Here is a 24,642-nt window from a genome sequence, read left to right as displayed (position 1 = left end):
AGTACCCAAAATTGCCATTTTTCAAGAAACCATAATATTCACCTGTCTTCCAGCATAACTTTCATACCAAATCCAGTATGTACTTGAGTGACCCATTAATCGGTTCTGTCCTGGTGTACCGGTTCAGAAGGGAATTACCATTGTTCTTTCTTTGTTTAGGAGTCATCGGTTAGCTATTGTGTATTTTTTGGTTTTTTGTATTAGCTCTTGTGAACCGGTACACGAGGACAGAACCCATTAATCAAAATCAGTTGAGAAAAACTTGGCTTATTAAGGTTCGTTAGGTTTTTGGCTTAAACTTTCCATGCACCTTTAAGGCCAAACAAACTGGAATTTTGAGCATAATTCATACTATAAACAGAAACAAATTCTTGACATAGAGCCTTTATATTGTATTTGGTGGGTGAAAATGAAACATTAAAGCTAAATCAGTGTCATTATTTAGAAATACCTCGACTCATGGCCAACAAATGCTCTAAGACGGTCTCTGACCAGTGCTACAAACCTCGGGTTTAGGAAAATAAAAATATTTTTTCCTTTGGAAACCTAGTAGCAAAATTAACCGATGGAGTTTTAAAGCACTTTCAAAATGCCACCGAAGGGATGAAGCTTTGGTGCTCCATAGGCCACAAATGGGAGCCCCCTTAAACTCCAGAACAAACAGTCAAGGAAGTGAATAAAGGCTGATAGTTTCTAAAGAAACTGTTTGGGGCTGCGTCGGTGGGGGTAACGAAATAATTTGAATATATCAACAAAGTTGAAATGGTAAATTGGCCACCGTGACGATTATAAAAGCTGACGTTTCGAGCGTTAGCCCTTCGTCGGAGCGAAGTCGAAGAAGTGAGCAGAAGTGGCTTTTGAAATGTCTTATCCCACCCAATTTTTGTGCCAAGTCTCAGCCAAATCGATTGGCCACCACTTTTGGTCCCTGGAACACTCTCGGGCAAGAACATTTAATAGCTTAATCGCGGACTTCTTATGGCCGACGTAATAATTACGTGAAAATGCTTTGATAAATTAAAGTCGTTATCGTCATTATAAGTTACTGTTCGTATTACCACAGATATCGCTATCACTGTTATTAAAAATTTTTTCCTTATCATCATCTCCTACTTTCGTAAGGTAAACTTTGAAATTTTCGCTATATCAACTCAGTTGAAATTGTAAATTGGCCACCGTAATGAATAAAAAAGCTGACGTTTCGAGCGTTAGCCCTTCGTCATACGCTCTGACGTAGTGCTAACGCTCGAAACGTCAGCTTTTTTATTCGTTACGGTAGCCAATTTACAATTTTAACTGAGTGGATATCACCAAATTACCTTATTACCCCCTCTGACGCAGCACCACAGTTTCTTTCGAAACTTAAAGTTAACCTTTATTCATTTGGAAATTTCGCTTCAGGTTTTTCTCCTTCAACAAGCCTCAAGACATACCAGATGGGGCTTTCAGTGGGTGCAAGAGCTTAATAGTCTTGTAGGTTAAACAGTTATCTACTCTTACAATCAAACAATAATACTAATGATAATGAAATGCTGTGTCCAACATTTCTGATCTAATCTGATCTAGGAAGAACCCTTAATAGTAAGAAATTGCTCGGGTAAGATGAATTAAGCAGGGTTGTTTAAAATAATGCAGCATTATAAACTTGGTCGACAACTTAAACAAACAGCGGAGAATGCATTCGTATGGAGTGACAGTGATTTGTAAATAAAAAGGACAGTTGGGAGAATTCGAGGTCGCACATGTAAAGATGCCATGAGAACTAATCGCCGTTAGTCAGTAAGATTCCCAACTGAACAAAACTTTTGACTCTCAGTGGTGGGACTGAGTACATGCTCAGAAGAAATTCGTTGGGGATGAATGTTTCTTCATTATTATTATTTTCTTTTCTTGTCTGAAAGGCTTTTAAATTTGAACAACATCACCGACATCAGCCCAAGTACATTTACCGGACTAACAAATTTACGTCTCCTGTAAGTTTTAAGATGCTTCATACAAATATTACTTACGTACAGAGTTTTTCTTGGTCCTAAATCTTACATTTTGTGGTTCATAATCCGTGAATTGAACATTTTTTATTGGACAAATAAATACCATTTACATTAATATTTTATGCCAGTAATCACTGAAAAATAAGTTCTCAGACACAGTCTCGACACAGTCTCGACACAGTCTTCATACCTTCAATTTAATAATAATAATAATAATAATAATAATATCATTGAGGAAGGTGATTTCTTGTGCTCTCAAAAACGGTGTCCAAAGCAGGAATTTTGAGAAGGGTTCATGAGAGCCCAAACTTTGAACCAAGTAATGTGTCATATAAAGATATTCATTAATCATAAGAATATATTTTTGTACCATAAATCAAACGGATATTGCTTATTTCACACCTAGTGAGATCTGAACTTGTTCAGCCAGCTAAAAAAAGTATTCTTGGGAGGATTAACTTTATAAACTTGACACTTCTATACTGTCTGCTAACTGGTTGCAACCCAAGAGCCTAAGAGCAATCATGACAGTCTTTGTATTTCTTCTTTTATTCATAACAGAGGATTGATGGCCAACAACCTGAGAGTAATTCCTGATAATGCATTTGCTGATGCTAATACTTTAGAAGTCTTGTGAGTAGCTCACAATTAGAAAGGGTAATTTTAACATTCGTGGTCCATGGCTATAGAAAATATGCTGGGGCTATACCCGCTTAAATTCGGCAACTGTTGAAAAGTTTCATACCTTCAATTTAATAATAATAATAATAATAATAATAATAATAATAATAATAATAATAATAATATCATTGAGTCTGACTTAAGCGCTCAAAAAATGATAAGTGGGTAGCAATTTACGGCAACAGATGCTCCATCACTAATACGGAAACTGCTCAAAAACATGTAGCTCAAGTAAAGTCGATACCTTTAATACGCTGTTTCTTCTCAAACTTTTAACGTCTTTTTTTCTCTTTGTTATCCAATAGTCTAAGGTTATGTCTTCTGTGAGTCTCGATTCTAGATTCGCCAGTAAAAATGGTCGTAATATAATGGTCGTAGTATAATTCTTGTTACTGCTTTGCCCGATCTTGACCTGGAGTTTTTTATATTTTACAAAGAAAGCATTTTGTTAACATCTCATAGAATGCATCATTCCTAAGAATGCAAAATCAACTTTACTTAACGTGATTCGTTCATAGCCGTTAAGAGTGGCATCATAACGATGGACATAGACTGTAAGATTCAAACGTGCGTGACCTGTCACGTACGTGCGTTACTGTTGATTTAAATTTTAACCCTTATCTTCATGTGACTCGTTTGATTACACTTTCAAGTTCTCGTTTTCCAAAGGACAATATATTCAGTTTTACCTTTGTTGCGGCAAGTACTTATTCTAAATAATCTTGTATTTCACTCGGCCCCGGTTTACGTCAATAGGAGGACATATCCGTAAGTCTTTCGTCCTATTTTCGTTTTCATTTCCTTTGTTAATTTTCTTAGATCTATTGTAATTTATAACGTAATTTTTCCTTTTAGTCGAACCATCGTTACATCAATACATCATTTACATCATCTACATCATTTACATCACCTTCTGCATGATCAGATTCGTTCAATTTACTCTGTCTGTGAGTGGCGAATAAATTTTCTCTTTTTAAATCAACTCTTTGCTAGAGTCTACATGCTAGGACTCTTTGCTGGAGTCTACATGCTAGGAATCTTTGCTGGAGTGTATATGCTAGGACTCTTTGCTGGAGTGTACATGCTAGGACTCTTTGCTGGAGTCTACATGCTAGGACTCTTTGTTGGAGTCTACATGCTAGGACTCTTTGCTGGAGTCTCCATGCTAGGAATCTTTGCTGGAGTCTACATGCTAGGAATCTTTGCGGAGTCTACATGCATGGATCGCCAGTTTAGTAACTGTCACCCCCATCAACTGATGAACAACAATCTCCAATAGATACGAGTCTTCTATGTATGCACGGTTGTTTAAAAAGTGCCGGAATATTTACAGAAAAAAGACTAAACAAACAAGAGTGTCAGGAATGCGATTTAATCCGTCGTATGCGTTACCGTTCACAGGTTTCTTCACGGTAACAAAATCAAGCAAATAAATGGTAACCCCTTTAATGGCGTATATCACCTTCAAACATTGTAAGTTTTCAATCAACGTTCCATTATTTTAACGTATTTGTTCTGTTGCACCGAAAATCCATATCGCAAATCCGATTCTTATATAAATCTAATAAAACTTGAAACGCGGACAGGATAGGACCCCGTCGCCAGACAACTCAGTTAAATATTCATTGACAAAAATCTAGCCCACAGTTTGTTAGCTATTGCAATGCATCGATGATAGTGAAACAAGCTCTTAATTATCTTGCTGTATTTATCTTACAAAGGAACTTCTTGGCGTTATTGATGAATGTTAAACTCTTCCTTTTGTTTCAGGACGAGTTTTGACAACCCACTGACAATGCTGCCACTTGAGATGTTTCATGATATGACACCAGGCATAAGAATGTAAGGAATGAAAAGTTATACACTTACTTGCGGCAATGATTTGTGTGTGTGCGTGTGTGTGCGTGTGTGTGTGTGTGTGTGTGTGTGTGTGTGTGTGTGTGCGCGTGTGTGTGTGTGTATGTACGTACGTTTATGTCTTTGGTGTATTTTTCAGTTTTTCATTTCATGAATTTATTGGTTACTTTTTCAAGAAATATTATTTTTTTATGGCTTTCTCAATATGTTCTTAGGGAACGCCTTCAGTGTCCTATGTCTTAAATTATTTGAGATGAATATTATAGGCAGGTATCGAGGCTTGTGTTAGGGCAGTTTTAAGTGTAAGTCCTGCAACGTGGTAAAAAAAACATTGAACAAGTATTATGGTGGTCATAGATTCGACTTAATCTAATTTAATTTACCAACTTAATTTACTCCATTTTCGCCGCATTCATTTTTTGCAGTGGGGAAGGACTAGAAAGGAACATACGAACGATACGTGCTAGTCCACCCTCCCACCCATCTCACCCCAGGGGAGGACATCCATGACACAGTAATCTCGTGCGTGGGAAATTAACGTCTCTTACCCCAGCCCTGCAGGAGACGGACCTCCATTTATTCGTCTCTGTCCGAGAAGACCAGAATATCTAACCATTTCTTGATGTTATAGAAAGGTAGCAAATTCGTCTCAATTATTTCAAACCCTGAGTGTTGATACGGCCGGGGCTCGAACCCTCGACCTCCCGCACAAAAGTTCAGGCTCTATCCATCAAGCTAGCCGGGAGACTTAAATCTCAAGGATTCTTTCCTCTAAAAATACGTAGGTCAATGACTGAATAAAAATTATTATTCATCATAATTTTATCCATTCCAACTTTGAAAAAGAATTTAATTTTGTTTCCAGCGCAGTTTCATGCAAAATTCTTGAGGGATTTATTCCAGGAAATTACACTGCTCGTATGCAAGTAACTGTTATGGTGCAGTTATACTGCAAATGGTCTTGTCTGATTAAAGGAATGAAGTGGTGACGGTCTTTCATACTAGTTTCCGTTTAGGTTTGTAGCTAATATAACGTACGCTATGACCTTCTCAAGAAGCAGGGCAAACTAAGACTTTGCGCTTATGTGGTCCCTATGAGAGTTGTTATGGATGACTCAACTACTAAAAGACAAAACTCCCTCAAGGAAGGAAGGAGGGTCTAATGGTAGAGGGGGGGTGGACAGTTGACGTTTATTTTTTGAAATGTCGTTTATAAAGGAAACAGGACGAACGAATTTGGCTGTAATTTTAATAATGACGCGTTTGTAAAGGGCTGTTAATTTATAACACCTTTTATCGATAAATGACTAACGTTTGACGACACCCGAAGTGTTTTCACACCCGAAGTGAGTTATGTCGCTCACCAGTTTTACTCGTGACTAGAAGTTAAAGGACTTTCCAGGAAGTATTTTTACGATGTACCAGAACTTTTATTTATAAACAACAGAACTTGACCCCAATTAAGACAAGTGTTTAGTTCTTAATTGAGGATCTCTTAGACATTTGAAGGCTGACAATGGCTTGCTTATTTGACGGTTGACGTTAAAAATACTGCGTTTTTGACAGTTGACGGTTAAAAGTTTGGACATTTGATGGCTGACGGTTAACCCCATTGAGACCCTCTTTGAGGATTGTCAGGCGGCTCGGGCTCTATGGAAGCGAACTTTTTTTAAGTGAATTCTATATAAATAGGAAATTTGTGCTCCAAGAGTTCCTAAGTTTGTGTCAACCTCTTGAAAAAAATCCTCCTTATTTCTGTCTTTGTCGTTGGTTCATTCGGTTCCCTAAAGTGTCCGACCAACATTCATGACATGAAGATTATTACGGGATGTTGTATGCACCGGAAGAAGGAAATGTGTATTTCCTTGACCATGGAAATTAATTTTTTGAATTTAAATTGGTACCTTTCTTATGCATTTTGTATGAGCACTGATCCAGAAATGTCGGTTTTTTTTTCAAAAGCATTTGTGCCCCGTCTGAATCGTTCTTTACAATTCTGACCAGCAAAGCCGCAGCGACTGGATAAGTTGTAGCGTCTCTTGAACATTCGGGCTTCACATGTGACTATTGTCATCCTAATAAATGATGGTTCGAATGTGAGGACTGCTGTAGGAACTGCTCCTTTTGCGTGGCTGGTACCTATAGCAGTGGCACATGCAGAACATGTCCAGCAGGTGATACTTTTTTATCTTTTTTTTTTAATTCATCTGTGGATATAATAATTAGTTAAATCAATCGACAAATGATGAAGCAGTAGGAGGTGATTGCCAATTGTTTGATATTAAGACAAAGTCTGGGGGGGCAGGTAATGAGCATAAACCCCGTTGAGCAAGTTTCGCTATAACCTGTTTAGCGAGAGTCAATATTAAGTACTAGTCTCTGTAAGAATGACACAAGTTAAGAAATAGAAATTTTCAGTTACTCATTCCGCCGCCCAGTTAGCCCAATAGATAGTGCGCTGGAATGTTGTGCGGGAGGTCGAGGGTTGGAGCCCCGGCCGGACCAACACTCAAGGTCTTAAAATATTCGATTAGAATTGACTACCTTTCTATAACATCAAGAAATGGTTAGATATTCTAGTCTTCTCTGATAGAGACGAATAAATGGAGGTCCCGTCTCCTGCAGGGCTGGGGCAGGAGACGTTAATTTCTCACAGACGAGATTACTATTTGATGGGTGTCCTTCCCTGGGGTGGGATGGTGGGATGCACAGACCCCCATTTAAACCATCTTCAAGCTGAACTGGGTTGGCCTGTTTAAATATCGTAAATACATACATACATACATGTATACATACATACATACAAAAAATTGAACTCAGCAATGTTAATATTAATTTAACTTTCGTTACAAAGTTAAGAAATTATATTAATTTCTTTAAAACACAAATAATGAGTTGCTCTTAAATCGAAATATAGGTTCGCGCGACAAAATATTTGTAAAACTACAAAATGTAGAAATTCCTGTAGAATTAGAAAGGACGTTCGCTCTTGAATCAGTAGACTGTTCATACGAAACATATTAGAAAGCAGTAATTAGCGATCTCTTCATCCCCAGACTGGAGATAAATTAAGCGGAGTCTCCTGCTTCAAAAGTTGCTTTGTGTAATTTGGGAAGTTCCAGGAAGCGGTAGATATTGCGTTTGACCCCTTATAATCTTAGATGTAGCCAGTATGACCTTCGATATATAGATTTTATCGATTACCAACCAGTCCAAATCTAGTTTAGGGAGGAATTTGCATTCAAAAGGACATTCTCATCATAAATTTTCTTTTAATTAACTTCAGGTGGCTTTTATCAAGATGAAATGGGTCAAGGAAGATGTAAGAATTGTATCACGGGTACTTATGTTCCAGAATCGCGTCATCCAGGAAAATCTCCCACTGATTGTCTTGCATGTCCATATGGTGAGGATCATACCAAGGTTTACAAATAGGCGATTAGTAATATTGCTGATGAGTATGAAAGATGCGCCGTTACAAAAATTTAAGTAGATAGTACAGTTCTGTCCCTTTAATTCAACAAATTAAAGGCATTGGTTTCTTTAGAGCTTTTGATACCCAAACCTCATCGGGGTTTTCTTCAGGAAATTCATGCCCGCGATCAGTGCATAACGGACAGGCAAATGCACACCAAAACAGTATTGCATTTCCTGTGACGGGAAAATCTAACTTTATCAGGTGTTGCAGCAAGTGCTGGCCACTGGCCACTGAACAATGACCCGGCAGTTTCACCCTTGATCCCTGAGAGTGACAAGTATCTAATTTCTCCTCAGAATATCAGCCCTGAATCATTCATTCATTAAAGTCAGGAGAATAAAGGAAATAATCGCCAACTGAAGAAACTCTTGATTGTTAAGCAAATTCTCCTGGTCAGCACCTTAGGAAATGCATGGAGAACAGTATGGAGAAAAGGCATATTGATGTTAGCGTGTACAGGGTTAAGGCAAAACGTCTGTCTTGAAAGTCACTTTTTACATTTTAATTTATGTTTCCTTCATTCTCCTTGTTTTAATTCTTTCCTAATATTTTGGGGGAAATTTTTTGATTACCTCGAAAACGTGTAAATACCGATAGATTTTGAAAGAAAAGTAGAGTGGACCCTAAGCCCTTTGGCTGCTTGAACTAGTTACACTCAAGTCGAAGATCGGTCTAGATGATGCAGAGGATTGCCTTCTTCTGGCTATATTACCAAAAACCTTAATCCTAGTTAATTTGATGCATGGTGCATTTTCTTTCTTCCCAATAGGAACCCAAACTAATCAGACGGCTGGTTACCGTGCTTGCAGATGTCTTCATAATTTCTACCGCTTGGATCTTTTCGGCCCTTGTACGCTCTGTCCAGATCATGGAATGAATTGTAAAAACGACACAGCGATATTGGCCCCGGGTTACTTCTGGAAGTGGAACAACGCGGATGTAATGGAAAAATACTCCAGTTTTGTGGCCAACACTCACATCGCCACACCTGAATACGACAAGAACTTTATTACATTTGAAGGACTGTTACCAAAGTCCCTCAAGTGCCCTTATCCTGACTCGTGCAAAGGCGGAATCAACTCATCTTGTAACACAGGATATCGAGGTACTCTCTGTGCAATCTGCTCCTACAACCACTACTTCCGATTTAACAGCTGCTTGCAATGTCCCAATATGTTAATCACAATCATCTCGTGTACGATAATAGTTGTCGTCTTTGTTCTTCTGTTTGCGTTGGTTCTTTGGGGAGACTCAAAACGTACCCAAGACAATCGTACCGTTGCAGACGTTATCATGTCTTGTGCCAAGATCGTGATTGGATTTTATCAAGTAGTCACCGGTATTTATTCGGCATTGGCACGGGTCCAGTGGCCTGTGGTACTTGTCTCCATGGAAAAATACTTGAAGTTTTTTGAAGGAAACATATTACAATTTGCACCATTAAGCTGCATACATCCCCAACTTCGAGTGGACCCATTTATCCAATTTGTTGCAGCCATTGCCATTAACGTTACAGTTGTTTGCTTGATGCTACTGTACATATTCTTAAAGAAACTTTACATCAACAGCAAGGATATCTTGATAAGCCAAAAGCTGCAGAAAATCTCAGCCATTAAGAAGTCATGTTATCGGAACATCTTCCTATTTCTTCTGTTGTCTTACCCAATGACAAGTAAGAAAATCATAAACATCCTACCCCTGCCTGGAGTCTGTGTGAATGTGTGCTTTACCTATGACGATCGCGATTGCATATCTCTCCTAAAAGCTGATTATTCCCTCCGGTGCTTCACCACTCGACATAACGTGTTTTGGCTTATTGCAGCAGTATTTGCAGTATACCCTGTCATTTTTCCTCTCTTGCTTTTGTTTCCCATTTGCAAATACCGCGAGTCTGGCACTAATAAAGAAATTCCTTTTGGTTTTAAAGTGTTCTTTGAAAATTATAAAGAGAAATATTGGTACTAGGAGATAGTCGAGATGTACCGCAAACTGACCCTCGTTTCAGTCGTCATCTTGTTTGGTTCTGAAAGCCATTCTCAAATTGCCTTTGCCGTAATTGCAGCAAGTGCATCAGGAAATTCTTACACTCTTGTTCGACCCATAAAAAGCAAATTTGAAGATGGACTTCAAACCTTTGCGCTTTGGATAATATTCTTCAACGTTTGCCTCGGTGCAGTTTATTCCCAGCCCACCATCAAGCAGAATCAAAAAGGGAACAATTCCATTTTTGTGAATATCCTGTTCGTGGTTCTGAACAGCGCCGTGTTGTTCGTAGCGCTGGGTAAGGTTTTATTTTTTAAAAGCCCTTAGCTCTTTGTTACTTCGCTCCGTGATCATTTTTTTTATTTTCAATGAATAATGGGGTTTTAACCTACCTATCATAGTCCTAAGGTGTGGTAGACGTTATTTTTTTCTCATTTATTGTTATTGTTGTTTTTTTATTTTTATTTGCAGTTTTCCTATTTTTTTTTTTTTTTTTAACTACTTGTCTATGTTCGCTAGCATAGCAGCGTTAATTCTCGGTCCAGTCACATTCATACAGCCAGACATTTCTATAATCAAATTCGTCCATCATGCAGTATCTTTTTGAACGGATTGGTACATTCAGGAAGCCAAAAAACATGAAAACTATGGAATACTGACTAGGAGATTATCCATCATTATTGATATAATTTTTTTCCGATATATCTCCATTTTTTCAGTTAAAGGCCTCGTCCACCTGAAGTCTGCATGGAGAAATATTTTCCTCTGCCAAGTTGAAGGTCAACGGAGTAGACGGAAAAAACTTAATGATCGCCCAACCACTGACAGAGGAACGATTCTTAGTTATCAATGACTAAGCACTTCAATTGTTACTGCTATATTGTGATATTTTGTAGTGATAAACGTATTTAATGACTACTTCTTTTTAGTTTTTAATCCTCGAGGGATAGGTTAGCTTTACCCATTAAAACGAGTTCATAAAGTATTATCGCGCTCTTCAGAATGAATCTTTAGACGCATTACCTTCCTTTCCTCTACTGAATAGGAAGCTCCTCTGTCACTGGACTTGTATATTATAGGCAGGAACAGGTCTGAACATTGCTCGATGAGGAACTTCAAGCTACCAGTATGCCGCTTCCGTTGAACTCGAAGAACTATTTCTCTGGTGGAAAAATTGTTATTATGTTATTCTTTTTACAATGGGACATAAAAATGTTCAATAACGTGCTAGGTATACAAGGACCATATATAATGACCATATATAATGGTAGTAAGTCTCGCTATTTTGCGTCTCAGTTCTAATGAGTGCCAGTTCAGATCTTTCAGGAGTTTTGTAACTGTACCGGGTTCGCGCACATAGCAGTTTTTTCACGGATCTGGGGGCTCGCCGCTGAACTCCTTCAATATCTTGACAGCGTTTTTGAGTATGTGGATCCCACGCACTGCAGACGTATTCTAGACATGGGCGGACGAGGGTGAGATATGCCTGACTTTTAACACTTTCTGGACAGGAATCAAGATTATGTCTGATGAAATCAAGGGACCGGTTAGCCTTCCCTATAATATTCTCTATATAAAAGCTCCAATTCAGATTGGAAGACATTTCATTTCCAAAGTAAGAATGGTGAGGTAAAGATTCCAGTGGAGCCCCGTTTAATGTGTATTGATGTATGATTGGATTTTTTGATCGATAAAGATCGCATTTTGGTAAATTAAAAATTTCCTAAAACTAAGTCACCTGGGGTTTGAAAATGGATCTTTTTACTCATAAGGAAGGTTCTTTTAGTTTTCTAATTAAAATATAACATTTCTGTGCTTCGTTTTTGTGAATTTTTTGAGGGAAAAAATCTACTAAGTAACACGAAGAAACAAAAACATCTTAAAATTTGCAATGCGTTTGAATCAGTTGTGATCAACTTTTAAAACTCTACCCACAAGCGTAAATTATCGAGTAGAGAAGCCTGACTGTGCTCTGTTCTGTTAAAAAAGCACGCAGTAAGTGGCTTGGCCACAAAATAAGTGTATGGAGAAGCACTCGACTACGTCTCGTGCTTCTCCCCACCTCTGTTTTGTTTTTAACACGAACTATACATACTATACGAGTGTTAGTTGTGTTTGATTTTTATTACCATAAGTAAGGTTACGATTTATCTAAGCGTGAAAACCTTTAAAAGGGGTGCAACGACGTTCAACTCGCCTTGTTACCCGATTTTAGCTATAATGAACGCCTAAAACGTCTCAACCTGCTACCACTAGTTTACCGCAGAGAAGTCAAGGATCTTTCAACTTGTATAAACTGAAGTGCTGGCATTTTAACTCTTCACTTAATTCGCATTTTGAATTTTCTTAAAATGAGAGGTTAATATCACATGCAAGTAATAAACTAAAACTTAATAGATTCAGAACGGGACTTTTTAAGGAAACATTTTTTAATAGGATTCTGTGTCTATGGAACAATCTGCTTGAAGCATTGAAGACGGCCAACTGTAGTGTTTCTTCTTTTAAGAGACTGTGCACTTTTTTTATTACGATAGGGTTTTCGACCCTGAGCACCCCTGTACCACCTGGGCTAAACCAGCACTTAGTTAGTAAGGTTGTTAGTTAGTTAGTTAGTTAGTTTGTTAGATTACTCAGTTAGGTAGTTAGCAGCTAGCTAGTTACATACCTTGATACCTTTTATATATCCGTATATTTTCTTCATAATGGGTTGATTAGCACGTATGGCTCGTCACTTCCCTTCTAGTCTTCCCCACTGCCTTGTTATGTAATCCAATTTGTTATTATTGTGTGTTCTTTTGTTTTTTTTTCCCATGTAATTGCAGTGAAATGGAATAAATTAAATTAAAACCCAGACTGTCAATTTCGTTTCCCCTTTGAGGATTTTCGTCTCTGCATCCGTCATAATAATTCAAGTTACGGTGCTTGGCATATTTCCAAACCTTTGTTTTGTTATTTTTGCTGCTACTAGACTGCTCCCTTTTATCCGAAATTCCCTTTCAGGGAACGAAAAAAAGCTAGACATTGGCAGATGGCGGGAAGGCTTTAGCTAATTTCCATGCTATAGGCTTTGACAGAGCCGCCCATCCAATAAATGTCAGCACGCGTTGTATCCGAACTTTATTACAATTTTTCTATTCTTCGATAGATCATGAAGTACCGATATCTCATGTTTAACGGAGATCAACTCACCAAGTGTGAATATTAGGCCAGCGTCAACGTTAACTCCAAAAGTAGTGAAAGGCCATGGAGAAAATTTCAATGTTTTGTCTTATCGCACTGGCCTGTGAAGAATACAAGAAGTAAAATGGTTTAAACCCAGGAGTCATGTTTGATGGTGTGAGTCTGATCTTCCGGGTGAGATTGGTACTGGGGATTGTTGGCCGTGGTAACGGCTGACTTTTCGGACATCTTCGTACTTCGAAGTCACCATCTGAGTTGAGCCCCGTCAATACATATTGACTTCCGCTGAGATTGTCGCGTCGAAACCTCAATCCATTTAGGGACTACTCTCACTTGGGTGATCGTACCTCTCGATATGAGAATGCAAGTATTGACCTTACTGTGGGTTTTAATATTTGAAAAACATTTGAAACATTGAAATCATTTTTTTTTTTTTGAGTCAATTACAAACCAATTGAGGTAATGCAAAAAAGAAATGGTAGAGAAAAGGAACAAAAGCATTAGCTCCGAGAGGTTTTTCCCTTGAGTGATCCTAAGTTGTTATGGGTAACAACTAACATCTGTTCACGCGCTTGTTCATTAGGTATTTCGAAGAAATGTATATTTTGGGCGGGTAAGAATCGATCAGCGGTTTGGGCAAGAACCGATTAAAACATGGGTAGAAATCAACTGCATTTGGTTACGAAACGACTGTGAGCACAAGAGGACCGGATCGGAGACAATTTTTTATGCTCCCGTTGAGTTAAGCCTTGATTTATGACACAAAAGACAAAAAGACAAGAGAAACAGAAACATCAGGTCCAAGCAGTCTTTCAAAATGATTTTTTTTCGCTCTCCTAGGTCAAGGTCAGCCTTTAAAATTAAACTTCCCGTGCTTACGTGTAAGAAACATTAGACTGAACACTTAGCAATCTGGAACATAACGAAAATAGAGTAAGGTTTTTGCCTTCAAGTTGAAAAAAGAAAAAAAAAACCTGTTTGGTTTCTACTGTAAAGGGGGAAGCGTATCGAGGGAACGTATGTTTTGTCTTGTCTATAAAATTGGGTGATAGATATAGAATCGAATGGCGTATATTTAGTAAATAAACCACTTCGGGTTGCTGGTATGTCAGCTGATAATGTCCGCAGCCGAGAGATTGTCCGAAAAATGAATATTTGGCTGCGAAGCAAAGCTTCGAGGGCAAATATGAAATTTTGAGGGCAATCCTCCAGCCAAGAACATTATCAGCCGACATGCCAGCAAGCCAGAGTGGGGTTATTTATTTTATAACCCTCCCATTAATTTTCACATCGCAATTAAACTGCACGTGAACACAGTAAAAAAGCCAGTGGTGATCTGATGGCGAATGCACGTGATTGACGCAAGCAAAAAAAAATGAGTTTGGTTTCCTTCCATGTAAATAGGAGAACAGAAAAGTTGAAACTCTTGTGTTGACTATGTTTCTTTTTTACGGAAAAAATCGGAGGACAAATATCAACACAGACAGGGGTTATTGCATGATAACTGTCCTGTGATTTTGCACCACGTGACGTAAAGTAACCAATAATGTAACCAAAACGTAAAGTAACCAATATGCCTGATCTAATTTTAACCTACAAAAAAGTATCACTACTAGTGTGGGCAATGTCAGACAGAAATGCGTCAATGAAAACTCAATTAGTGTAGACAAGGCCAAATGAAATCCCTGCAATGACATGGTAATTTTTTTTGTGTTATTTCTATTCTATTTACTAGCTGGTTAATGGTTACAACAAATTTGCTAGGGTTCATATTACATTGTTTTTATTGTCTGAAATGTGGTCAGAAACTTTAGTAATCTTTGTTATAATGGGTTGGTAAAGAGCTCTATAGTCAGGCCAAATTTCATGAGCTATTAAATGAGCTATTAATCTCAGTTTTGGTAGCTTGAAGTGGCTTAGTTATACTTCTCACAACTCCCTATCTCCTAGATATAATGCTAATGATTTGCAGGTCACCTCCATCTGACATGTTGTGTTGTGCCAGGAAATATTCCTTCAATGCCTCCTTCATGGAAGTTGTTTTGGTTTGCAGTCTGCATGGCCATCTGGAATATACACAATTAGAGGAACTCTTTAAATTACACAGGGGTTCTGTGATACACTTTATATTGCAGTCTTTTTTTCAGTAACATATTTTGCATACTCTGAAATTCAGACCTAAAACAATGGTTACATTTTTCACTGCTGACAATCATCTTACCTAGCAGACCTCTCTGGAAACAAAGCTTCACTTCAACCAGGTCAAAAGGTCGCATCTGTCAGTTGTGACTGGTAGTTTTCGATCTATTTTGCTTCTTTCTGTTTTTCAAGGTTTGTTAGCTGTTGCCATAATTATTATTGACAGCAACAGGAAATTGCAATCATTAGTTGAGTTTTTAACTTCAGATTTTGCATTTAGGCCCAATCTGGTCTAAGCTCCCTGTACTGTATAGAGTGCATTTACAGGCACCATTTAAAGTAATTAATATACCAATATGAAGATGCCTAGGAACTTTTTTTGAAAATGATTAGGAACATCACATGTACATAATTTTCTTTAATTTCAGATTTAAATTCTGAAGAGGTTTTCAGGCCAACTAAAAGACCATTTAAGGTATGAATATCTAGTAGCTTACATTTAAAGGTTATTTAGGTTATTCAGATTAAATGCTTAAATGGTTATTTAGATTAAATGCTTTCATTTCTGTTTGTTTCATAGATTGTTAAAAAATAATTTACATTTCAATGAAGTATGTTGTTTTTGAGTGAGAACTGTTTAACTCCCCCTCCCCTCCCCCACTTCATAACGTAATTAAGGGGTCTTTATAGATTTTGAATACTGTGGAAATGTAAATGATAGTAATTTTAAATTTGGATATTTTAAGATAATCATATCAAATCACCTTTTCAGTAGAACCCCGCCCTTGATACAAGACAGTTTTAATACATGTTCAACTAGTTTTTCTAGGCGAAAACTACAACATTTATGTACATTTGCCTGCCTAATACAGACACCTGTTAAATGAGCAACAGACACTTTTCCTTGACCCCTGTAACATTTTCTCAGACAAAGTTACCCTCACCTAATTACCAAACTTCTATGGTAGGTTAATTTTTCTTTCTTAATAAGAGGCCATAATTGTCAACTATAATTTACATAAATGTAGTTAAAGTTGCCGGAGTGAAAATTTGTATTTGCTGAATGTAACTATTTATTAATCACCTGTGATCACAATCACTCACACACTCACACTCTTTGTTCCTATGGGTGGAGTATTTAAAGGCTACACCTGTGATCACAAATAAATACTAAATTTATTATAAATTATCTATAGTTTATTTGCTATAACTGCAAAATTATAGCCTTCCTGTAGGGTGACTGAAATGGTCACAACTAGGATAAGGGCAATTGTGCAGCTGTTTTTTACCATGCAATTTTGTGTTGTATGTATTTTGTATGTATTTTGTGTTAGCAGTAATTAAATTTAAATAAAAATAACAAAAAATAAGAATTATCTTTTCATTCAGTTAAAACTCACCTAGTAACATAATAATAATAGTAATCAAGGCTGTGCTCTAAGCGCTGTCGTACGTGCTGTCGTCAACGTCAACGTCATCATCATTTTCTGCACCCTCTTCCAAAGGCAGACATTCCTCGTAGTCATTACCATATAATGCAGCTTTGAACTTGGTAGCTGCAGAACAAATCTGACTCTTGCAAAAGGCAATTCCCTTTTTGGTACAACTCAACTTTCCTTGAAGAACCACCACACTCATTGAACAACTTCTGAACCTCATCTCCTAGACACACGAAAAGAAAGAGGGTGTCGCAGAGAGAAATATTGATGCTACGTTACTTTCACATAGTGTGTCTGAATGTTTGCATGGTATGCCATGGACGCGGAGTAGTGTAAAGCAAAGTGTAAGAACATTATTGTAAAAGAGTGCACAATGTATTGCAAATGAGTAAGAAATGTACTGCAGTTGTGAAGCAAAGGATAGTGTGAAAACTAAAGAAATAAAGAAATAAGTAAGTACGTACGTAGATAAATACATAAATAAGTAAATAAGTAAACACAAAGATAAAGGTAATTACATTTTCTTCCATCTCGGGTTGCAAAGATGCTTCGTTGTTGTCGCGTGGTACGTCTGAACTGCTTTCAGGATCTTGACAGGAAAAAAGACCAAGAACGCTTTATCAAGACTATTTTCTATTAAGCAAACTGTTAATGATAAGAACAGGAAAGACTAATGGTTATGACATGCTCACGCGCTAACTCATCCTGTAACTCCACAACAATCCTTTCAAGCCGAGGAGTAGTAACATCCATGTAGAACGCTACAAAGTTTGCCATGTCTTTTTTTACGACAGAAATTTCTTCATCCCATCTCGTGATCATTTCATGTTTTTCAACGATGAATTTCTTGATTCTCATTGGTGTACCTATATGGACGAATGAAAACTGACTTGAATTACAAAAACAATGCATTCTCAATAATTGGTGACAGTTTTTGGAATGAGATACTACGCACTCTAAGAGAGCTACCCAAAAAGTCTTTCAAGGCTAGAATTAAAAATGAATAACCAAGAATTCTGGACAAAGAAAATTCCTTTCTTATTAAACACGAGATTATTCAAGAACAGGAAACTTTATGTAATTAAAATCAGTATCTTCTCTCATTATTCTCCCCTCATTTTGTTTTAGCAATCTTAATACGCAGAAACTATTATAATAATATTACATGTAACTAAATCTTAATTGTTATTAATGTTATTTAATTGATCTAGTTTTATGCATAAGCAATCAATGGCCCGCCTAGACTAGCATTTACTATTTGCAAAATAACATTTTAAAAGGAAAGAAAATAAGCGGCTTGTTGTTGTTGCTGTAGTTGTTGTTGTTCTTCTTCTTCTTGATTTTAATGTCCTGCGTGCTCAGGTTAGACAGAGGTAGGAAAAAACGCAACACCTCGGAAGAGGCCTGATCTATTAGAAGTTGTGAACAGTTTGCTGGTACAATTTGCTTGAGAGGGACAGTGCTGGAGCATAGTGTCTTTCTTAAGACACCAACACAATGACCGTAGCTACTAAGCTACCCCCTATCACAAGTGTCTCTTATCTTATTTAACAAATGGTAAACACCACAGCGTACACTATTCAGTTATGGATGCACGCAGGAGGTTGCTAAGCACGAAAGAAGCATAAGAGTCGCTCGAGGCAATAGCCGAGAGCGACTCTAGCTTCTTGAGTGCTTAGCAAACCTCCCAAGTGCATCCATAACTCAGTAGTGTACGCTGTGGTGTTTACAATTTGTTTTATAACATAACATTGATACATTGTAGCTAAAGAGTTCCCTTTTATTTAACAAATCTTACGTGACCAGAAAAAACAATCGCCCGCGGAAAAATAGTCTTTGCATTTGCTCACGTCAGCAGCGTACACCCATGGGCAAATGGGGGACGCTAAATTGATCAATCAGAGCGCGCGCTTTGCTTTGGTTATGTTATAAATAAAATTAGTAAGTTGTACAATGTACAAGAAAATACTTTATCAATGATAGAATGAAAATATACTGAGAACAAAAATGACAGCTACAAGCTGAAATACTCAACAAAAGAGACAAGTTGAATTGAGTACTAAAATTCACAAAGTTTACCTGTTGTGTTTCCCAATGGGAAATTCCCCTTCATAACTTCAGAGACAGTAGCTTGCAAAGCTTCATTGCCTTCTTTCTTTTGATTGTACTTATTTATTAGGGAAGAGAGCTTATTCTTGTTTGAAGGAATCTTTTTGCGGAGGTGTGCACGCTGTTTGGACAAATCTAAATAAGATAAAGCGTGAGTACAAATGGTAACATAATTTTGTCTGTTTAATAGCTATTTAGCAATAGTAATATTGCATAAATACTGACCCGAGTGTACCGTCTTGACAGACTCTGTGCCATGCCATTGATTTTTCTTTGATTCCAAGCAATAGCATGCTCAGTAATGAGCTCCTCACGATCTAAAAGATATGAATAACCTACCTTTCAGTTGAATGTCTATAACTTCAATTAACTAAAATGAAGTAACTGACTAATTAAGGTCTAGTTACAACTCTGTGAATTTGTTTGATTCTAATTTGTCAGTCCTTACTGTTTTCTAATTGCCTTAAGTTGAATGCCGATGGACCTCCATTGTTCATACTGTACCCCTGGATAGGAAAAAATCTATAAAATGCTTTACACCATGTTCACTGCCCACTGTGCCAAACCATGCCGGCAGCCTGCGATCTCAAGTCCTGTCTCATCTAGTTTAGCTGTCTTTCTACCCTTATTAGAAGCAGCCCGCCAATGTGATTCCCTACACATATTGTCTTGTTCCTTGTTGCAGCAATTAATAACTATTAATACTGTAACAGAAAAGTCAAAATTTCATGCAATCCTACCAATATAGAAACTTGTCACAGCTTGCTAAGAGGCTATAAACTTAGTACAAAATGATCGGAGTAAAACTGCATATATACACACCTTAGATTTGGACTGCTTTGCATATACTTTGTTCATGTGACTATCAACATCCCCCTTGTTGGCAATAAAAAGATCTTCATAATGTGATTGCCTCCTTTGTCTGTAAAAGAAAACAATTATAACTGGCTAAAATGTATAATTTTTTCATGATATAACTGCATAATTATTATTAAAGACAATGGATGATAACAGCTACTATTGTGCCTAACCTAATGATTAAACCTCAACTTTATATATCTTTAATATAAATAAACTCAACAAAACACACCAAATTAAAATATAAGTAATGCAATAACCAACAGCCACTTGTATTCAGGCCACTAATAAAAGTAAAATTTACAAAATTTGCACCCTTCATTCGATTGTACAAGTTTTATGAGCATTGATAAAATGTTGGGTGTTTTTGACATTGCTCTGTGTAGACCTTTCGTCTAGAATAAAACCTACCCTCCAGATGAACTGTAACGATACAGTTTCATATTTCCATCAACATGGCAGGAGTCCTGAAAGATGGAACATGTAGGGCAAATAATCCCGTTGTGACCTTGCAGAGGACCCAATTCAAACTGGCAGAATTTCCACTCTTTAAAAGATCTACTAAATGTGCTGTGATTGATGGTTGGTGCCTGAAAAAATAAAATAGAAATATCAATTTAGGTAGGTCAGTGTTAAGGACATTAGCCAGAAGGCTCATTTTTTGGATTGATTATTGATTAGTTCACTAATTTCAGAATGATCTTAGATAGCCACATAGTTACAATGCTTATCTGTTTCTCTGTATTTCTATTGGTTTTGTAATCGGACCTTTCATCGTCACCATGCGCATATAAAAGGCAATTTTAGCGTCCCTTTAATCTGTTCTTCGTAAGTTTTGAATAGCCTTGGTAAACTTTCGCCCTTTCGTTTTTCTCAACCTCTGGCACAAGCGGGACCGATATGTGAGTACCTTTGTAACTTTATCTTTCCCTCTCCAGTCTTTTCAGTGTTGGGCGACAATGTACAAAACAAATATTGCAATGATCTGTATGGATTTAAGATTCAAAGGCCAAATTCGTGCCAATTTGCGAGTCAGTGAACGCCCATCATTTAGATAGAACAATGGGCTGTTTATCAGTCATCAAACTCTTTTAATTTGTTTCCAAACTTTTGTTCTGTTTCACTTGTTTTGTTAATCTCGTTATAGACTTTAGAGCCCAGTATTTAACATGCGATTCTTTGATCACGTATTCCGCGGCTTTTCGTTAGATTGATAGAACTTCGTTATATTGTTGTTTCAGTTTACGATCGATCCTTCGATAGATTGATTGACTGTCAGAATAATCGTTATTTTCGTCACTGATTGTGGTTCTTGCTCGATTGCTTTTCAAGAATAAAGATTCGTGCAAACAGTCAACTTTGAGTTGTCATTTCGATCAGTAAAATAGTCCCAAACACCTCGTTAACCGCGTTTTGGAGCGACACGCCCTTGACCTTTAGAATTTAGATTTTGGTCGCCGTAAACGCTACAGTCAGTAATAGTAAATACTAGATAAAGTACAGCAGACAGCACAAAAGTAAGATTTCCACTACATTATGTACACAAAAATCTCAAAAAAAAACAAAAAAACAAGGTATAAAACCTGAAAATTACATTGAAATGTTCTAGCACCAAACTTCAAAATATGTGAAAAATCTATAGACAATCAGATTATTACGTCAGAGCCAAGAGCAAGTCATGTAACCCCATACATTTGCTACATTGTCTCTAAAATATTACAATTCAAAGATATGTGTTAAGAAAGAATGTGTCAGAATACAATTTTGACCATTCAATAAACTACTGTACAAAAAATTACGCAGAAACATAAGTGGAAAATTAAATAAAATTAATTCAACTAAAGAAAAGCATACCCTTCCTTTCATAACTGATACATCCTCAAGTGCATGAATAAAGGAGCTTTCTGATGTCCCAGACATTCTTTTTTGGATTGAATCCCATAACCTGAATGATTGTTGGTCAAACACATAACTGGCGTCAGTGGGACTCCCACACCAAAACCCTGCTTGTACAACATCAATCAGAGACCAGGATAGAATGATACTGTTGCAATTGGAACACTGGATTATGACTTTGTTCAAATTGTATCGTCCTGAAAAAAAAAAAAAATATATTCACTTCATGAATAATGATAACATTAAAGTGGAGTAAAATGGCTTCAATTAGGAATTCCCATAACTATAGGTAATAAATTAAGGTGAAACTAATTAAAATTTTAATAAAATTAATCTCTCCTTATGATGCATTACAATCTAATTGATTACCATAAAAGGACATATCAAAAAGTAATTTGAGATAAAGAGCAAGCCATATTACTTTTATTAATTCACTTAATAATTAGATACAGGAATTAGAAAAATCCAGGACAGTTTAAGCAAACATACACTATTACCTTTTTCATTAACTATTATTAAGAAACCAGAAGATGGAACTTGTTGTATGACTCCATCCTCTTTACAACTTGAACATTGATCTGGTATATTAGGGACTGGAAAAGACTTATCTAAGGAAAAGAGATAGGCAAAGCTACATTAAAAATGTTGTTTTGCATTATGATATAACATAATCATCATCATCATAAATTTCTCTTTGAAACCACTTCTGACTTTAAAGCTAATTAATACATGTTGGATGAGTCTCCATCCACCTTTACTTGCTTATGCTAAGTTCAATTTGAATATGGTGGTTTAAAAAAATGTATAACTAAGCATATGAAGTGAAAATAATAATTAAAAGAAATGGACACTGTATATTGTGAGATTACCTATTATTTGGTGATAACCTTTTCCTTCAACTCCAACAGTTGGGGGAATAGCATGAAAGTACCCATTTACATATGTATCTCTGTCATGAAAAGGCAAAGACTTGTGAACCTTTTCACTGCATGAATGGCACATAAACTGTTTTGGGCACTCCATACATCGTATACAGACTTTGCCTTCCAAACAAATGCTGCAAATGTCTGGAGAGGGGAGGCCCTCAAAGCTAAGGACTGCCTCTATTAGCTCCTTCCTGATGTTGTCCCAACTAGAGGTCAATTAAGACATCCGTGTTTCTCAATTTTTGGAAGATGCAATTTGAAATGTGGAAAGAACCTCTTCACATTTTGCAAGTGCAGCTTCGAGGTCATCTTCTATGAAACAAAAATAATATTTAGTCACAATGTGCATCAATATATACTGGTAGATTCCAACTCTTCTATTCATGACCATAATTTTTTAAAATAATTTAGCACCCCTTCTTTTAAATGCCAGTTAGTCTGTGATTTCACCAACTTTCTTTCTAACAAAGATTGAGACCTGGCAAATGAAATGTACAACCCTATAAAAAATAAACTCTCTTTCTTTACACTCCCCACTTACTTCATTAAATCAAGTTGTCCCAAGAATGCCTCATTAAATAAGGTTAAGGTGATTCCTCACATTTTGTGTACCCTTACTGCGTATAGTTGATAGCATCATTCGCGCATGCTCATGCATGTACACATTGAAAATATAGTAGATTTGCCTTGATATCGAGATCTATAGGTGGATAAAAGGCTACAGCTTACTAATGAGCACAGGGGCCCAATTTTTTCCAGTCATTATTGGCAATTTATCATTACCTTTGCATGAGAAACGATTGATCTCATTAATAATAATAATAATAATAATAATAATAATAATAATAATAATAGACAATCTTTAAGGAGGAAGCGCCCGTCACGTAAATACGCGGTTTTCAGGGAAGTCCTCCGTAAAAATAAAAAGTATTAAAAGATAAAATAAGAAATACAATCGTCACAGATCTAAAACGGCGTATATCTAAAGTTTTATCCATCATTTAAAGTATTTATGCATTAAGAATCTTGTAAGGTTTTCCTCAAAAATTTTGCATGGCATTGGCCTTCTTAAAAATACTGGGAGGGACATCCAGTCATTTATAAAACGGAAGTAGGACACCCTCTTTCCGCATTCCGTTTTAGGTTTAGGCAGTCTAGGTAAGTAGCCATTTCTAGTGCTGTAGCCATGCGAACTTCTCAATGTCATTAAAGTGATTGATCTACATTTAAGTGGGATGTTGTGAAAAACAGTTGTATTGCAGGTGTTTGGATAAAAGAACATTCTGTCCCAAACAAAACTTACGCTTGACATTTGATGGTGGTGACATCTCACGACATGTAGGCTGTACATCATCATCTCCCAAATCTAAACTCGGATCGAAACCTATAAGGTTTGAGTCTTGTCAAAATAAAACTTGCATGAGCTTTGTTAAGGCAACATGGCCAGCAGCTTGATTGGAACGTTGGATTAATCATTCTAGTAAATTTAAGGCGTTTTGACAATTAACTGTATTCGTTAATTTTAGGGGGACATCGTGTTGCAAAAGATAAAAATATTGTAAATTCACCTTCTGCAGAGCGACGTATTCGTCACATTTTTTCGCGAGGCCGATACTTGTGCTTGTATTTCTTCAAACCAGTGGTGGAGTCCCTATAAATTTCCAAATCACTCCGGCCTTTTTTCCTCTTCCGTGATATTTTTTTTTCTCCAAGCAAACTTGTTGCTTCTTGTAGCAGAGCATCGAGATCATGTTTGTTCTTGGCGCCTTCTTCGCCGCCATTTTTTACTTAGTGACTTGCGCTACCTGAGTATCTCCAGTCTACCGTTGGACTCACGGTCATCTCGATGTTGAATTATTATACTTCTATTTGTCACATTTGAGAAGTTACGATAATCCTTCATTCGGCGACGAGATCGTGTTGTTGAGAGGCCAAAACAAAAAATCTAAGCAGGGAGAAACTTTTTCTGTTCGAAAAATCTTCTTTTGGACACTTAAAGAGCATTTTAAGCGATATCTTCGAAAACAGTGAAGGATCCCTTTAAGAGTTTGTTGTTTAATTCTAAACTGACAGTATTCAAATAAAAATTACAAAAAAACGGAAAC

At 36.9% G+C, this 24,642-nt stretch overlaps 2 protein-coding genes and 1 pseudogene across 3 annotated transcripts; 2 read left to right on the top strand and 1 right to left on the bottom strand.

Annotated features, from left to right (window-relative positions):
- The first annotated feature begins 1,700 nt into the window (after positions 1–1,700).
- Positions 1,701–4,518, top strand: LOC148733828 (uncharacterized). The gene is made up of 4 exons (XM_088758038.1): positions 1,701–1,973; positions 2,553–2,624; positions 4,074–4,145; positions 4,443–4,518. Exons 1-4 carry the CDS (start codon positions 1,861–1,863, stop codon positions 4,516–4,518), a joined length of 333 nt encoding a protein of 110 aa, XP_088614164.1. The 5' UTR covers positions 1,701–1,860.
- A 2,078-nt stretch (positions 4,519–6,596) lies between these two features.
- Positions 6,597–12,087, top strand: LOC148733827 (uncharacterized; annotated as a pseudogene). Its single transcript, XR_016000526.1, has 4 exons — positions 6,597–6,703; positions 7,816–7,935; positions 8,777–10,288; positions 10,710–12,087. The product of XR_016000526.1 is annotated as an uncharacterized LOC148733827 (transcript).
- A 5,173-nt stretch (positions 12,088–17,260) lies between these two features.
- Positions 17,261–24,382, bottom strand: LOC148733826 (uncharacterized). Its single transcript, XM_088758435.1, is given in 10 exon segments — positions 17,261–17,337; positions 18,828–18,992; positions 19,083–19,174; positions 19,680–19,779; positions 20,127–20,305; positions 21,570–21,808; positions 22,109–22,219; positions 22,481–22,849; positions 23,841–23,921; positions 24,106–24,382. Coding segments are annotated over 8 exon segments (1,170 nt in total). The 5' UTR covers positions 23,866–23,921; positions 24,106–24,382; the 3' UTR covers positions 17,261–17,337; positions 18,828–18,937.
- Positions 24,383–24,642: the final 260 nt, after the last annotated feature.

Source organism: Stylophora pistillata, chromosome 4, assembly GCF_964205215.1.
Source record: "Stylophora pistillata chromosome 4, jaStyPist1.2, whole genome shotgun sequence".
In the NCBI taxonomy this organism is placed as follows: domain Eukaryota; kingdom Metazoa; phylum Cnidaria; class Anthozoa; order Scleractinia; family Pocilloporidae; genus Stylophora; species Stylophora pistillata.
Note: the sequence above shows the minus strand (reverse complement) of the source record. Positions and strands in the feature narration are given on the sequence as shown.